At 39.1% G+C, this 17,644-nt stretch overlaps 1 protein-coding gene across 4 annotated transcripts in view; it reads left to right on the forward strand.

The window, feature by feature from the left end:
- The window catches only part of ARAP2 (ArfGAP with RhoGAP domain, ankyrin repeat and PH domain 2), a 196,616-nt gene that overhangs the window by 168,566 nt on the left and 10,406 nt on the right, over positions 1-17,644 (forward strand). For 2 of the 4 annotated variants that reach the window (XM_073342319.1, XM_073342320.1), the window contains exons 28-31: positions 4,430-4,548; positions 7,175-7,257; positions 8,964-8,999; positions 9,547-9,610. In XM_073342319.1, coding sequence (XP_073198420.1) covers positions 4,430-4,548; positions 7,175-7,257; positions 8,964-8,999; positions 9,547-9,610 — 302 coding nt within the window. The remainder of the gene's footprint in view (positions 1-4,429; positions 4,549-7,174; positions 7,258-8,963; positions 9,000-9,546; positions 9,611-17,644) is intronic. The other 2 variants (XM_073342322.1, XM_073342321.1) reach the window with 1 other exon arrangement.

Here is a 17,644-nt window from a genome sequence, read left to right on the forward strand (position 1 = left end):
GTTAGTCTGATGCAAATGGTATCGGTAAGAATTTAAATTCCATTACGATCATGAAGCAGTTGTGATAATTTAATTTAAATCCTCTTGGTATGGAGGGAGTTGGGTATCCTCTGTATTCAAAGATTTCGATAATGGCATAGAGAGTACACTTATAAAGTTTGTAGACAATGCCAAGCTGGGAGGGGTTTCAAGTGCTTTGAAGGATAGAATTAAAATTCAAAATGATCTGGACAAACTGGAGAAATGGTCTGAAGTAAATAAGATGAAATTCAATAAGGACAAATGCAAAGTACTCCACTTAAGAAGCAATCAGTTGCACACATACAAAATGGGAAATGACTGCCTAGGGAGGAGTACTGCAGAAAGGGATCTGGGGGGTCATAGTGAATCACAAGCTAAATATGAGTCAACAGTGTAACACTGTTACAAAACAAGCAAACATCATTCTGGGATGTATTAGCAGGAGTGATGTAAGCAAGACATGAGAAGTAATTCTTCCACTCTACTCTGTGCTGATTAGGCCTTAACTGGAGTATTGTGTCCAGTTCTAGCTGCCACATTCAGGAAAGATGTAGAAAGTCCAGAGAAGAGCAACAAAAATTATTAAAGGTCTAGAAAATGTGATCTATGAGGGAAGATTGGGGGGGAAATGGGTTTGTTTAGTCTGGAGAAAAGAAGACTGAAGGGGGACATAAGTTTTCAAGTACATAAAAGGTTGTTACAAGGAGGAGGAAGAAAAATTATTCTTGTTCACCTCTGAGGACAGGACAAGAAGCAATGGGCTTAAATTGCAGCAAGGGTGGTTCAGGTTTGACATTAGGAAAAACTTCATAACTGTCAGGGTGGTTAAGCACTGGAATAAATCGCCAAGGGAGGTTGTGGAATCTCCATCATTGGAGATTTTTAAGAGCAGGTTAGATAGTCACTCCTGCCTTAAGTGCAAGGGACTGGACTAGATGACCTCTTATTATTAATATAATTGTGACTATTTATTTTCTCTCAATTTGAGCTGATGGGTGAGGGGATTTAAGTTACTATTGAATCCCAATGTTATGAATATAATTGTAATAATTTGTCGGTTCCATTTGGATTGGAGAGTGAGGACTGAATTCCCGTTTATTCCTAGGGTTGCCAGGCATCCAGTTTTTGGCCGGAATGCCCGGTTGAAAAGGGACTCTGGCATCTCTGGACGGCACCGCCGACTAGGCCATTAAAAGTCCAGTTGGCAGCCCAGTGTGGGACCAGGAGTAAGGCAGGCTCCCTGCCTGCCCTAGCACCGCTTGGCTCCTGGAAGCAGCTGCCAGGTCCCTGCAGCCCCTAGATACATGAGTGGCCAGGGAGGCTCTGCACACTGCCCCCTCACCGAGGGCTGGCTCCGCAGCTCCCATTGGCCAGGAACTGCGACCAATGGGAGCTATGGGGATGGACCCTGTGAGCGCGAGGGGCGCACACGGAGCCTCCCTGGCCACCCATGCATCTAGGGGGCCGCAGGGACCTGGTGGTGACTTCCCGGGAGCTGCGGTAAGCATTGCTGGGACCCCACATCCCAACCCCATGCCCCAGCCCGCACCCAAACTCCCTCCTGGAGCCCCCCCAACACCCCAACCACTTACCCCAGACTCCTCCGGCACCCCAAACCCCTCTCCCCACCTGGGCCCACCCCAGAGCCCACATCCCCAGATGGAGCCCGCACCCCCTCCCACACTCCAAACCCCTTGGCCTCAGCCTGGAGCCCCCTCCTGCACCCCAAACACATCATCCCCGGCTCCACCCCAGAACCTGTACCCTTCAGCTGGAGTCCTCACTCCCCCTGCACCCCACCTCCCTGCCCCAGCCCAGAGCCCTCTCCCACACCCTGAACCCCTCATTTCTGGCCCCACCAAAGCCCGCACCCCCAGCCATGGTCCAGATCCTGAACCCTTATACTCACACTGAGCCCTAGTGAAGTTAATGGAGATTCACGAAAGCTTGAAGTCCATCCATGTGGTCTCAATTACAGAGTGTGTGTGTGTGTGTGTGTGTGTGTGTGTGTATGTATAATCTAAAACTTTAGCACCTACAAGTCCACTCAGTCTTTCTACTTGTTCAGCCAGTCGCCAGACAAACAAGCATTCAGTGTTGGGGAAGGACAGGGAGGGGGAAAGTAAGTAATGACTTGTGCAGGACTATGTGGGAGATCAGGGGGTGACAATGGGAAGGAGTAAGCAATAACTTGTGCAGGAGGCGCGTGAGGAAGGTGTCTTGCTGTTGCTTCTGGAAGGGTAGTTTCTGGTACTGGGTTCACCAGGCTCGCCTCCTTTTACTGAGCTAGGTGGGCTCCCATCAGCTGAGTGAGCCCTTGTTTAGACAGGAGGGTGGATTTTACCTCAGGAATACTTTGTATTCTGTGTTGTAATTGAAATCAAGATATTTGAAAATATAGAAAACATCTAAAAAATAAATGGTATTCTATTGTTTAACAGCGCGATTAATCACGATTAATTTTTTAATCGCTTGACAGCCCTAGTCTCTGTGTGTGTGTGTGGGTGTGTGTGTGTGTAAAAAATAAATTAGACGGGTAATATTAATTAGTCTGAAGGTTTTACTTACAGAAACAATTTTCCTCATTTATTAATATATGGTATAGATTTTTAAAGGACCCTTAAAAAGAGGGCAAAGAACATAAAGAAGAGAACAGGCATTTAAAACTGTATAGTTACAAGCACTGCTGCAACATATACAGACGAGGCAAAAATGAGGAATTCCATTTCTCTGCGCTCCCCATCACATTCCCCTATATGTATAACAGCACTGATTGTTATATATTCAGATGGTAAATTATTTTCTCTTTATAACAGTCCAACATACTCATTAGCTTCTGTTTTACCAGCAATTCCAGTTTTTTTAGTGTGTTTTAATGTATTGGATTAGGAATGCCACACTTGACTCATTTTAATGTAAAAATAGTCTTATAAGCAGTGAGTATGAGAGAAGAATATACAGAATGAAAGCTCTTCAAATATTAACAAAAAGTAGACATTTCTTTGTCACATGACTGAGTTACTAAAAATATTGCCAAATTAGGTAATTATAATAATTTTGGGATTACTGGGGAATGTTAAAGAAATGTAATGGTGCAGTAATTTCTCTATATTATTAGAAACCATGCATTTTACTGTCTCCTTCAATATTATAAGTAGATTCCTAATTCTGACTTATCAGTTGTAATACCAAATTTTTACATTTTGTGTCATACTCTGATGTCATGATTACTTGTACAAAGGAATTGCATGCATATAGAAGAATCTGATGATTCTGATCATGATATATTGTAGGAATTACTAGTTCGCAAATATAATTAACTGGGTAATTTGCTGTGAGGCGTTGTTCTTTTTAAGTATCACCATCTTTGTAACTAAACGGGACCTACATATGACTTAGTTCTCTTTGCTGTATTCATGATTAACTTTCATGTATGGATAAAATGTGTGATTTGCTTAAGACTTTGTTGCTGTGGCAGCCTGTAGCACCTACAGAATCACGTTCTAGATTCCCACTTCACATCTCTCTTCATCCCACTGACATTTTTTGTAATTGCTTTTTACTTAGAAAATATTAGTACAGATGAAATTTATTTAGCAAAGTTTCATTCAAATTTAGCCTAGACATTAGTGACCAAAAGTCATTGCCAGCTGACATTTGTCCTACCTGAAGTAAGTAGAACAGGTAAAATAAATAAAAGATACTTGCAAAAATGTCAAACATTTAAAGTTGTTTCCCTTGCACAGGTTTTGAGAGATCCTATTTTCCGTTTGTTTTTTTTAAAGCACTTTTTAATCAGTTTTTCAAAAACATAACTGAATTGACTCAACACCCAATTTTTGGCAGTGAAAACTTTTGACAGTGGTTTGGATTTTTAATAAGTCACAAATTTTCACAGAAAAAAAAGAAAGAGAAAAAAGAAATTCCTAAAACCAACATTTGCAAAACTTTTCAGAAAAGGCAGGTTTTTACCCATGCCACATTACTTTAAAAAATGGCTGAACAGCTCTAGAAATAAGTTCACTACCACAATCCAATGCCAACATGACAAAATATGTTAATACTAACTGATACCTTTTGTTGAATACGCTCATTGAAGAAACTAAGGTCTAAATAAGCTTTGGGATATTCTTTCCTAGAAATTTACCTTAGTCTCTCCATGTTCATATTTAAAGTACGTTGACGAGACAGTGTAGACAGCTTACATGGCCTCTGTCTGTGCTATCAATAGGACATTTTTCAACACCAATATATTCATAATAAACTTTTAAATAAGAAAGTTTAGAACAATCAAATTCTGGTATCATTGTGTTGGTACATAATAATACTCAGCACATTAAAATTCAGTACTCAGTGATTTCCAATATTTAAAAATACTGTAACCAAATGTTTTTCATCTTCTTGACAGAGAAAGCAGGCTACCTGAAATACAAAGAAGAACCATCAAAATTACTGTCTGGAAATAAATTTCAAGAGCGTTATTTTGTATTACGGGAAGGAAATCTGCTTCTTTACAAGGATATGAAGGTATAAACAAATACTCTGCACCATTCTAATCATGAGCAGTTGAGCTTAAAACTCCTGTCCTTTACTTATGAAAAAATAAATACAAGTTGACAGGCAAATCAGCAATTGTTATACTTGCCTACGCAATTCAGGGATTAAAATAAGAAGAAATGTTTTGCTTATGTTTGAGTTGTTAAAGTGGAATAAACTGAGAAAATGTAAGAGCTCATTTAGCTATGTTTATATATTATGATAAACTTTGTTTTAATTAAAACAACTTTTAGAAACCAGGGTAGAGCTTGTTTAAAGGCTGGGGTGTTGTAAGTATTATAAAGCTCCAATAAACTGCTTATTTGGTTGCCCTACAAATTTCAAGGCTTTTAGAAAACAAAAGGTACAAGAGTACAATAACTTTTTTAAAAAAATATTTTTGTTAAAAGTGTCATGATAGAAGAGTTTTGGAAAATAACATCTTTCACTCTAGTATTTTCTCTCTTTTCTGTGTACTGTTTTGTGAATGTTATCTTCTTTCCTTTTCTTCCCTATTCCCCTCCTGAAAAAAGTATGAAGTTGTTACTTAACTTTTTAATAATAAAAGCAGAAAAGTAAACCTATATTATTGGCTTAGGCCCAGTCTTGCAAAGATACATGTGCTTAACTTCCTACACATGAGCAATTTCATTGGCTAACAGGGCTAGCCACATGTAGAAAGTTGAGCATGTGTTAAAAGCTTTGCCACATTGGGTCCATAATATATCAGAGGTTTTTAGTACTTTGCAGAATGCTTTTGAATGTGTGCAATTTATACAAAATTATAAAACTAAGTAACTTACCCATTATCATGTATTGTATTTATGATTAGTTTATTTGATTAACTTTAACATTGCCAGCTTCTGGTAAAGAATACCTTTTAAATAAAGTATTGCTTTTTCGGTCTTGATCCTGTTTTTGTTTGTGCAGCAGATTTATACATGTACTGTACTTTCCCTAAAGTACCTTGGGGAAATAGCCTCCTTTTCTTAGAGAAGAGCTTAATGCGTTAATAGCTAATGTAAGATTATGTAGATGAAATACTATGTCTTTGTTTTATGAATCCTTAGATATATTTCTTAAGTAGAATGACCACAGGAGGGGAGGATAGCTCAGTGTCTTGAGCATTGGCCTGCTAAACCCAGGGTTGTGAGTTCAGTCCTTGAGGGGACCATTTAGGGATCGGGGCAAAAATTGGGGATTGATTCTGCTTTGAGTAGGGGGTTGGACTAGATGACCTCCTGAGGTCCCTTCCAACCCTATCATTCTGTGTCAGAAAGTGTCTAATTAATTAGTGCTAAAAGCTGAAATTGGCTCATATGTAAGCATTAATTAATACTCCTAAAACCTTACTTAGCACCTTGGCAAGAGTTTGAGAGGATTAGTATAAATTGCCTTAAACTTTTTGTTTCCAGTTACTAAACTGTTCTGTTTCACAAGTTTTTTGTTTATTTGTTTTTGGTTTTGGTTTTTTAATATATTTCTAAACTCAGGTGACATTTTCTATTAATTGGTAAAATACTGCATGAGCTTTAAATGGCTTTATAGAATTTAAGTTAAAAAAAATGAGTAAATCATGGAAAAATTGTTCTGACAGGATACCTGAAACTATTTGTCTTTGGCTGTCATTTGATAGTTGTCTTTGTACTTGTAATTATTATAACTTAATTTTAAGTGCTATTTAGAAAAGAGTAGTTGAGGGGGTTGGTATTTGCAGGTGGAGAACAAGTACTAATTAGATATAATTAATGAATGCTCATTAACAACAAATTAAGTTTGTTGCTGGAGATGCATTCTTTTCTTTAAGAGGAAATGTTAATTCAAATTGCACTGTAATGGAGCTAGCTTAGAAATATATTTTGTACAGGTACTTATTCATTCAGCTGCCATACTGGAATTCTAGGTTTAGGAAAAATAGGCTCAGGGAATCTGTGTTGATGCAGGCAATAGGTGAAGGTAGGGATGTGTGCTAAGTTGGCTTTGCCTGTATGTAAAGTTTATCACTTTGCCTATTCAGAGAAAAAAATAACAATTTACTCTTAACTTTCTGCATTTTTACAATTTTGAATGGAAGTTCCTTTGTACAAACAACCGTGTTCTTTAAAATCTAACTGTTCTATTTCTATTCCCCCCCAGGGTTGAGAGTGAGAGACTGGAAGCATTTGTCTGGTCATAGAAAAATTAAGACCCTGGTTCAGCAAAGAATACGTATTTAACTTTAAGCACACTTTAACTTATGCTGAATGGAGGTCTAAAAGTGCTGAACCACAAATACTAAATCAGTGTGGCTTTATGCTCCATGTATGAGACACTCAAATGTGCCTCTTTTTTTCTACTGGAGAATTTTTCAACTTCACTTCAATCTCCTAGCCTCGAGCTGGAGCTGTGAAACACATGTACCTTTTACACATATATAATTATACTAGGTCTGTATGAGGTAATTGATTATTTTCCCAAAGGTGATAGGGGGGAGGTAGAAAAATTAGAAATAGTGACCCATAATGAAAAGATAAGAATAGAGAACCGCCAAAGAATTAAAAAGGGGATTGAGCATTTATAAACCATTCTGTTTTGTAAATTTCTAGTGCAGTAATTAGAAACTTATGTTCATTCACAGAGTAGCAAACCTGAAAAAGTGCTGCCCCTCAGTTCTCTGAAACTTTACCTTGGAGTGAAGAAGAAAATGAAGCCACCAACAAAGTAAGATTAGAAAAGCAACTGGATTATGTTCTGTATAGCAAAATACTAGAGTTTTGTGATGGAACAGACACACGCGTGCGCACACACACAAAATCAGGAAGCCAAGTGAAGTCTGTTCCCTATTCTGAATGGAATTGCACTCTATAATATTACTTGTTCTGATGCTGTCTGTTCCTGTGTTCCGTGTTAACTCTTCTGTGTTAGAAAATTACTTTATTGATTGGTTTTCTTAATCTGAAGTGTGTTTTCTGTTGTGGCTGTAACTGTTACTAGCTCAATTTAGTCTTATAGCGTATATCCTGCATTCCAATGGTGGACACATCTTTAGTGTGCCAAAAAAGATTACTTGTCCTGACCTTTGGTGCCAGTCCCTGGGTCCACACTGGAGGATTTTCCTTCTCCAGGTTCCATATTGCTGTGACTTTTTTCTTTCTATGTGAGCCATTCAGTGGCACTTCTTACTGAGTCAGGTTAGTTGCTGCAGACTAGTAGGTCTCCTGTCTTCAGAGGCAGAGCGCGCTGTCCCTTAGGGCACACCCAGGCCTCAGAGTTGAGAGAAGCTGGCATCAAACCAAGGTCTCTCACTGCAGAGTTGCTCATTTTCAAAGAGCCCTATGGTTGTCCTTTCAACTTTTCTGCCATATTGTGTGTGTCAGTGTATGCATGCACTCGCTTGCTCTCGCTGACTTTGTCTTTCCTTCTGTTTTGCTCGTTCTGCCATCTTATTGTCTGGTCCCATAACTCCTTCCTTTTTTTTTTCTCCACTCTGTGATTCATTCTTCTTACCCCAGCCTTCCAGTCCCTTACAAACTCTCAGCTGATCAATCTTGTTTCTCTCACCACTGGAAATGGGGCAGAGCCATATTTTAGATTTTATTGTCTGACTTCATTTTAGAAACCAAGTCTTCACTTGGCTGCCCTCACTACTTGCCCTACCTGCTTCAAATCCATGTCCCTATCACTGCTAGTAGGAATACTAGCACCTTCATCAAAGGATCTCAGTCATTAATTTGTGTTTGTAGAGGACTAAATATCAGTGTTCCTCTTGAAAGTGAACATGTAAAAATGTCTATTGTCTCAGCTGTGTTCCTTGTGTGTATTCAGTCATAGTTTTTCTTACTTTAGTGACAAAAATGCTTATTTTAAACTCTCGGCAGCCTTGCAGAACTTACACAGCTAAGGCTGAATGAGCTGGATGCTATTCCATTTTGTATGTCATCAAAGAATTCCTAATAAGTTCCAACGAATTACACATGTATAACTCCATGAGGTTGCATAGGCGTTACTGAAACTGTAAAATGTATGGGGTAGCACAGAGATAACTGAGAGCATAATTCGATCTATTGAACTTTGTTGCTGTTTTGATGATTCGTGAGGTGAAAGGAGCCTAGCTTGACTGAGTCGGCAGACATGCTACTCAGATAAAAAGGTCCTGTCACAACTTGTAAATAGAGCATAGTTGATATCAAAAGCTTTGAGACAGTAAACATGGAACCCCATAAGGCCATTTTAAATGAGAATGCTTTTCAGATTAGAACCATACATTAAACTTCTTGCAATAGCTTTTGAGGTGTAATCTCTATGTAAAATTAACTTCCCTATGGAATATTCAGCAAGCACCCTGAAGCTAGCATTCAAAGTTATGGCTTTGGTTTCTGGTAAATAAATAAATATTTATTTTTAATGTGGAGTTTTATTTTTTTCAGCTGGGGTCTTACAGTATATTCTGAAAAGCAACACTGGTAAGTAATCAACACCAACAGATGTGTTTTTGCCTGTTCAATGTCAAAATTTTTTAAATAGTGTGCTTGAAACCTAATGTGTGTGTGTTTCTTGTTTTTGTTTCATTTTTACCCTTTACCAAAAAATATTAGTTGATTTGTTGCAATAACTTTTAGTTTAAGCTGTCAGTTTTGTATCCTTGCTAAGATCCCCGTTCAGCGAAGCCCCAAAGCACAGGCTTAAAACTGTGATTTGAAATCCAAGGAACTAAGCACATGCTTAAAGTTAAACAGGTGCATCAGTTTTTGTAGAATAAGGACAGATTCCTGAATTGGATCCTATATACATTGCCCTCAGTCTTTTCATAATATATATTTAATATATATTTTAAAAGTTCTTATGTGTAAAATATAAATAATAAAATACTAACAACATTAAATAATTAAGAGAAATCCAAGCAGGTTTTGAATGTCAAAACAAGAACTGCTTCTGTGGTATGTGACAACTACAGTTAGATACTTCATTAAGCTGTTGTTTATTTTAATGATACCACATATTGTATTGTAGGCACATGTGTTGTGATGGACAGGATACACAGATGGAGTGGATGACCAGTATTTTCAATGCACAGGTAATGCTTTGTTCAGAGGAAATAACTATTTTTAAAAATTCTCTACATTTTCATATTTAGCGGTGAATCACTGAGTTTCACCAGTAATTTGTACTTATCTGAAAAACAATTAAACAAATATATGTATGGATGTTCTGAATGCACCATATATTGTAGCAAAAAGAACAATGCTGTGAAGCCAGTAAGGTACTGAAATGCTTGAGGTATACAACTGCAAGAAGATGTGGACTTAGCCCATGTATGGGCTATAGCTCAAGTGCTTACAAGTGATAGGTAATAACTGGTTCACATTTGAGCTGTAGGTTTTTTTGGAGGAGTTCATAGAGTTCTCCTGGGTTTTCTTTTGTGTTACAGAGAATCTGGACAAAAAGAGGCAACCCACTTGCCTGTCACCAGTAAACATATTGGGTGAAATCCTGGCCCCAGTGGCTTCAGTGGGGCCAGGATTTCACCCATTTCTTAAGTCAAATAGAGAGATACCTGCTACTAAGTTGTAGGGAAGGAGGGGTATGGTTTTGAGTGGTAGCTCAAGAATACATCCATACAAAAGGATTTTAATGTGCTTGGGTAGTGGTGAGAGGGATTAAAAGATGCGGGAACATTTCACCCAGAGTGGAGAGCTGTACACACGACCATGTAATGGGAATTTTGAAAATGGTGATATATTTGCGTCAGAGTTGCTTCTACTTTTTTCCATGAGGATTCAGGATGCTTCTTGGCGAAGTCACTGCAGGTAACAGTTGACAAACGTTGACTGTGTGATTCCTTCATAGGGAAGTATTACATTTTACAGATTAGGTCACTGAAGCTCGGAAATATCAGACAACATTTAAATTTGGGTGCCTGTATCCATATTTAGGCAGCTATGTGTTTTTGATCTCCAGAGGAGCCGAGTATTGGGAGTAGCATGTGTTCAGCACTTCTGAAAATTTAGCTATTTTTCAGAAATAGAAAACTTTAAGTAAGCAGATTTGAAAATGTTGTCCTTAGCCTTTCTCAGCTTTATTCTCCTAATGTAAAATCTTCAAAAGCGCCTAAGTCGCATGCTCAAGAGATATAGGCACTTAGGACTGTAAGTCCAAAGGACGCTAAGTCACTTAGACATGTCTTGCCCCTGCGTACCAAAATGGGATAATACTTACTTGTAGGGAAATATTAAAAATTCAACAGGGCTAAGAGAAAAGTGATATTTTAGATGCCAGAGGTGAGGTGTTTGCAAATGTCATCCTTGTATTGAGTGTGACTGCAGCGTCTTGTCTGCCTGTGGCAGCCAGTGTTTTAAATTCTGTCTGTTTTCAGGTTTCACCAATGCTAAATATCTTTATAACCCCAGTTAACTGATGGGTATAGAACTTGAGACCTCCTGGCTTCCAGTCTGGTGCACTGTCACCATATAGGTTTCAGAGTAGCAGCCGTGTTAGTCTGTATTCGCAAAAAGAAAAGGAGTACTTGTGATACCTTAGAGACTAACCAATTGATTTGAGCATAAGCTTTCGTGAGCTACAGCTCACTTCATCGGATGCATATAGAGGGAGAACATGCTGCCTGTTTTGCTGGGGGCTGTTGTAATGCTAGTTAGAGCAAAATGCACATTTTCTTTTTCAAGAAAGTATTGAAACAGATGCAGCAGTCACATAAGCATCACAGTTAGCATCACACCACATCCATGATTACAGCTAAGACCTCTATAATTTGCATAACATGGTTGCAGCGCAACCAGGAGAGGATTTCAAGTGCATTTTCCCCTATACCACTTTAAGTAAAACTACCCAGTGGCTTACGTCCAGTGCATTTCACCAAGATGTGGCCATGGAGGCCATGCGAAATGCTTAAGAGACACCTTACGTGGAACCATCCCAGAAATCTGGCACCCAACCTGCCAAATCCTCCTCTCCCCTTTCCTTATGTGAAAGATGATGAGGTGCCTCTTTCTGTGTAAGATACAGAAGCTTGCTCTTCCCCTCCCTTAGCTTGCACAGCAATTCCACCAGCCAAATGTAGCCCATCTCCCACTCTGTATTGCAATGGCAGCTCTGGACACTACTGGTCCCACACTGGAAACCTGCCATGCAGTTGTAATAAGCAAAATAAAATTGGACAAAATAAACTCTCTCTCTAGCTAATTTTCCCAAGTTTCTTTGGGTGAAGAGAGGCTAAAAACTCTCACTCTGCTCATCAGCTGGAGGGGCAGAAAAAACCCTTCCTGACTTTTGTAAAAAGGGCACCAACTGAACATAAAGCACTGAAAAGCAGCAGCAGCAAACCCGTGCATAGCCAAGGGATAAATGGGATGTGGACAGGAAGTAGGTACAGAAATGGCCACCTACATCTGGGATATTTTCATACCTGGTTATGTCCTTACACCACTAAGTGGGATTTAGGGTAGGTATTTCCTACTGCCCCAACCCCACATGAGATGGCCCATCCCCTGCCACTACTGACAAACACCCTGTCACTACCTACACCATGGCTGAACAGGAGGAGAGGAGATTTTCACAATGTTCACTCTATTTGATCAAAGGTGATTATTTTTTTAACCTGAAGATGGTCTTTGGGACTCTTTATAACAAGGGTAAAGCTTGTCTGTGCAGAGCTTTCTCAGGAGCTCACCCAAGAATGAAGAATGAACTCTCACAGGAAGTAAGGACCATCACAAACCTCACCACCTTTCCCTCTAAATGCAAGGCACGTTTCTTTGACCTTTCCTTCTCTAACATAAACATATGGCAATGTGTGTGTGTATATAAATTCCAAACCAAAACATTCCACTGCTCCCCTGGGGAGAAGATGAGAAAATAAACATGTGACAAATGTGGAAGTAGATGACGCTGTTAAATTTGGCTTCCTTTTTCTTCATATGGAAGTCATTATACAGCAATATCAAACAATACAATGCGGTATATTCAAGGAGGTACGATTGCAGCGGGAGCCATAAATTGTTTAGAATTTACTGTGTCGTGTGCACTTATAGCAATATTAAGGTTGAGAATGTAATAGTTAGCAGCCCTCGCAGGCTGTCATTCTATTAAAAAAATTATTTCATTGTTAATGTACCTTCTGTCGTAAAAATTAGTATATATGATTATCCTGCTTGTGTTCTGAGTATATAATACAGAATGGACACATGATTATTGCAATACATACTATATAATCATATACTTTGAGGGAGAGTGTGTCTTTGACCTTTGTAAATAGTGGAAGTGGGATGTGTAATGCACATCTCGGAAGCAACAGACTTTTCAAAACCTTGTCTTATTCAGCTCCTCCAGGCGAAGTAACACTTGTGGTTTCCATGGAAACAGCTACCAAATTGGAAATACATCTTATGGGGATAACAAGGGCAGGGTCTCAATGAATAGGTTCACAGGTTATTGACATAGGTTGCTTAAAAACAACTTATCCAAAGCTTAGTAACTCTGTTCAAGTCCTATTGATGCAAGATCACAAGAAAGATAATGTTACAACTCTGACCAGCAAGTATGGAGTGAAACATATTCATTAAATCAATCTGGAATGAAGACTTACAGAAGCAGTTCATATCTTTTGGGGATTGTTTAAATGGAAGAATGCATGGTGCTACATTTTTCCCCCCAACTTCAGCATATTCCTCAATTTTTTATTTTATTTTATTTTTTTTGAAAACTGTCATCTCATTACTCATGATTGAGGCTAAGATTTTGTCACGGATATTTTTAGTAAAAGTCACGGATAGGGCAAATAATGAAAAATCACAGAAGCCTGTGACCTGTCCCTGACTTTTACTAAAAATATCCATGGCAAAGTGGGGAGCCTGGTCAGCTGCGGGGAGGCTGGGAGTTTCAGGGGCCCCCACCACCCATGGGGGCTCGTAGCTCCAGGGTCCCCTCTCTGCTGGCAGTTCCAAGTTGAGGGGTCCCCCCTGCCTCCTGCAGTGTCTGGGAGCTGCGGGGGCTCCCCCTACTGCTCGCGGCTGCTGGGAGCTCCAGGTGTCCCCCCCGCTGCCCGCTCACAGCCTTGGAAGTCACAGATTCCATGACCGCCACGACTAAATCGCAGCCTTACTCATGATATGCAGTATATAAATTAACAATATTAACAGGCTGTATTAAGGGAAGAATTTTATTCAGCATTCTGATCTTTAGCAGATGTAGCAACACCATGAATTATTTGTGCCATTACGTGGTAATGAGACACCACTGATCTATTTTTCCATGGTAAAATATTATTTGCAGTAAAATCAGTACTTGAAGATGTAATAACTCATGTTCCAAAAGATTATCATAAAATCTCAGAATGCTTTGTACATGCAAGTGTTTGTCTCTGGTATGAAGTTAATCCTCATCACCACTATATATTAGAAAAAACATTGTAAGTATGTAAGCTGGATTTGTTATCCTGAATCAGCATTTCAATGATGACCATGTTTAAAATTATTATGCTTTCTGTTCTTATACAAGATGCATTGGCATGATATCTGAACACATTTCTGTGGATAGATTTTTAGACAGTAGGGTTCATTTGTTTGAATAGTGTGATGAACCTAGATTTGAACTTCAAGATGAATGTAAAGAAGGCATATAGGTGTCAAGATATTTGCATTAAATTATCCAAAGGTAGAGTCTTTGCCGTTAGAAGAGGAAGAAGCCTAACTTGGTGATAGACCCATTTTCTCTTACTCCGTAGAAACTTTTGCTCTTTAGCTGAACAGTGTGGTATTCAGGGAAGATATTACTTATTAATCCTTTTCTTTTTCCCTCCTCTGATGAGGTAGGTACCATAGTGTTGTAAAGTTTATCCCACTATAACCTAATTATTCTAGTTTTCTGGCTTCAATTGGAGAAGTTTGGGTTAGTATGGAAATTATTAATTTTGTATTTTGATTGGTAAACAGTAAAAAAAAAAAAAAAAAAAAGCCTAAAATAGGATCATAGTTTTCCTTAAGCGTGTGGCATGGTCATCCCATGGGATATGGCTCAAGTCCAGTCTTGAATTTAATAAAACTAGTCTGGACAAAAGACACTTAACATAGTTATCTAGGAAATAAGGTATTGATGGGAAGATGAGGAAAAAAGATCTTTTCCAATTCTAATTTCTGTGTGCATGTATTCCTCTGAGCACATCATGGGGCTGACAAGTAAAGCCAAAATTAGCACCCTGATGAAGATATACCTTCAAGTACGTAGGCAGTAATTCTGCTTAATACTGCAAATAAGGGAACCTTGTTTCTTTGCTTAGAAAGAAAATTTGTTATTTGGAGTGCAAAACCTCTTTATGAAAGCCAGTTGAATATGTGACCCTTTTAAACTAAACAAATACATGCAGAATTCTTGCAGTATATTCCATGGAGAATTTTTAAAAGTTTAGAAAACTCTTGAAGAATTTCAGAAATCATTGTAAGTTGAGCATCAGAAATTCTCTCTTCAGTTGCTTTGAAATAACATTCTGCATCCATCGGATAAATGCAATGCAAACACTGCCTGTTTCTCTGAGCTCAACCTTCCCAGAGACTTTCCACCTCGTTGAATCCATCAGGGACTAATGGCGTAACTGAGGAATGGTTACAGTTCTTTAATTATAATATGCTGTGGAGGAAGAAACTGCAATATTTGGGCATGCTGAGAAGGAAGAGTGAAAGATGATCTCCAAGTTATAAGCCTGGGTGATAAACATATCTTGTCTGAATTTAGAGGCCATGTACTTATGGCAGCAAACACGTACTCTTTCTCTTATGCCTGCATTTTGTGCTTTGCAAGACCAATCTACAGACTCTTCGCTCTTGAATAATATTTACAAGGTAGACTGGATATATTATATGTTCTCTTCTGAAAAGACAAAGATGTTTTGATATATTTCTGTTGACAAGAGCCACCTAGATGAGTCAGAACTATGAATAAGTAAATTTTAATTTTGCCTAATGAGTTGCAAATATTCATAATTTATTATTTACTGTTCAGTTAAAACTGTTACAGACACACGGGGTGGGATTCACAAGGGGGACTTAAGATCTGAAGTCCCACATTCAGGCTCCACCTGACCACCTTAAAGTCACCAGCTGGGCATGCGCACAGCCATCTAACTCCTGCCACTGCCCAGTGCCTAACTCTCAACCGAATTCACAACATAGGCATTTCCCCCCACACCTATCTTACTTTTGGGGCCCATTCCAGTAGACTGTGCAAAGCATGCCTAAACCCACACTAAGCAGGAGGAAGAGTGGTTTGTCCTTTAGCCCAATGCTTAGAGCATTCAGGGTGTGGGAGACCTGGACTGAAAACTCTGTTGAGCTGATTTGACAAAGGGATTTTAAATGGGGTTTCCCACCTCTTAGGTGTGGTCCCTAACCACTGGGCTATTGGCCACGTTGGGGTGGGTCTCCCTCAATCTCCTATGTTAAAACTGTCTCACTTTGTTTAAATAATTAAATATTCATTGGACACCAAGGAAGTTAGTGTGACTCTATAGCCCAATTGTTAGGGTACACACCTGGGAGGCATGAGACCCAAGTTCAAGTCCTCCTGCCTCAATGATTATTTCCACACAGTAGAAAAGCTTCATCTGAAACCAGGTGAGTGTTCGCAAAAAGAAAAGGAGTACTTGTGGCACCTTAGAGACTAACCAATTTATTTGAGCATAAGCTTTCGTGAGCTACAGCTTACTTATTGCAATGCCTAAGTCTCCCTAGTGAATTCCACCCATAATTCTTTATACTAAAATGTAATTAATCCCTTCACCCAAAGAAATGGTGTTTCTACTTGCTGTCTACCTGTTTTATCGGCAAAGAGTTCAGTGGCACCTTATAGACTAACAGACGTGTTGGAGCATAAGCTTTCGTGGGTGAATACCCACTTCATCGGATGCATGTAGTGGAAATTTCCAGAGGCAGGTATAAATATGCAAGCAAGAATCAGGCTAGGGATAATGAGGTTAGTGCAATCAGGGAGGATGAGGCCCTCTTCTAGCAGTTGAGGTGTGAACACCAAAGGAGGAGAAACTGCTTTTGTAGTTGGCTAGCCAGTCACAGTCTTTGTTTAATCCTGAGCTGATGGTGTCAAATTTGAGGATGAACTGAAGCTCAGCAGTTTCTCTTTGAAGTCTGGTCCTGAAGTTTTTTTTGCTGCACGATGGCTACCTTTAAATCTGCTATTGTGTGTCCAGGGAGGTTGAAGTGTTCTCCTACAGGTCTTTGTATATTGCCATTCCTAATATCTGATTTGTGTCCATTTATCCTTTTACGTAGGGACTGTCCAGTTTGGCCGATGTACATAGCAGAGGGGCATTGCTGGCACATGATGGTGTATATTACATTGGTGGACATGCAGGTGAATGAACCGGTGATGGTGTGGCTGATCTGGTTAGGTCCTGTGATGGTGTCGCTGGTGTAGATATGTCCCAGATATGTCCCACATATCTACACCAGCGACACCATCGCAGGACCTAACCAGATCAGCCACACCATCACTGGTTCATTCACCTGCACGTCCACCAATGTAAGTGGGTATTCACCCGCGAAAGCTAATACTCCAATACGTCTGTTAGTCTATAAGGTGCCACAGGACTCTTTGCCGCTTTTACAGATCCAGACTAACACAGCTCCCCTCTGATACCTGTTTTATGTTTCAGCCATGAGGAGATTACATGTTGTAGGTTAAGATTTTTAAAGATTTTCTACTGAGTACATTTAATCCTTTGGGATGGGCGGGGAAGATGTATGACTAAATCCCCTGAAGTTCCTTGGAAGTCTGAACCATAACTGTTATGACAACTTATAGTAATAGTTATAGTATAGTTATAACTTATAGTAATAAATTAGGGGTATAAATGTTCCCTTACATTTAAACATTTACTTTCATATTGGGTCAGATAATTGTATTTATATATACAATTTATGTAGAATTTTGGAGCTAGAAAGCAAAATAGACACATTTGTTTTCCTAAATGTTGATTTTTTGTTCTATTGCCAATAGATATGTTTTGATATATAGTGTGGAGGGAACACCTCTGGAACATAGTATACTAAGACCTTAAAGCTCTGTTCACTTAGCATCTTGCAGTCCT

The sequence above is a fragment of the Lepidochelys kempii genome, chromosome 4 (genome assembly GCF_965140265.1).
Source record: "Lepidochelys kempii isolate rLepKem1 chromosome 4, rLepKem1.hap2, whole genome shotgun sequence".
NCBI classification, from domain to species: domain Eukaryota; kingdom Metazoa; phylum Chordata; order Testudines; family Cheloniidae; genus Lepidochelys; species Lepidochelys kempii.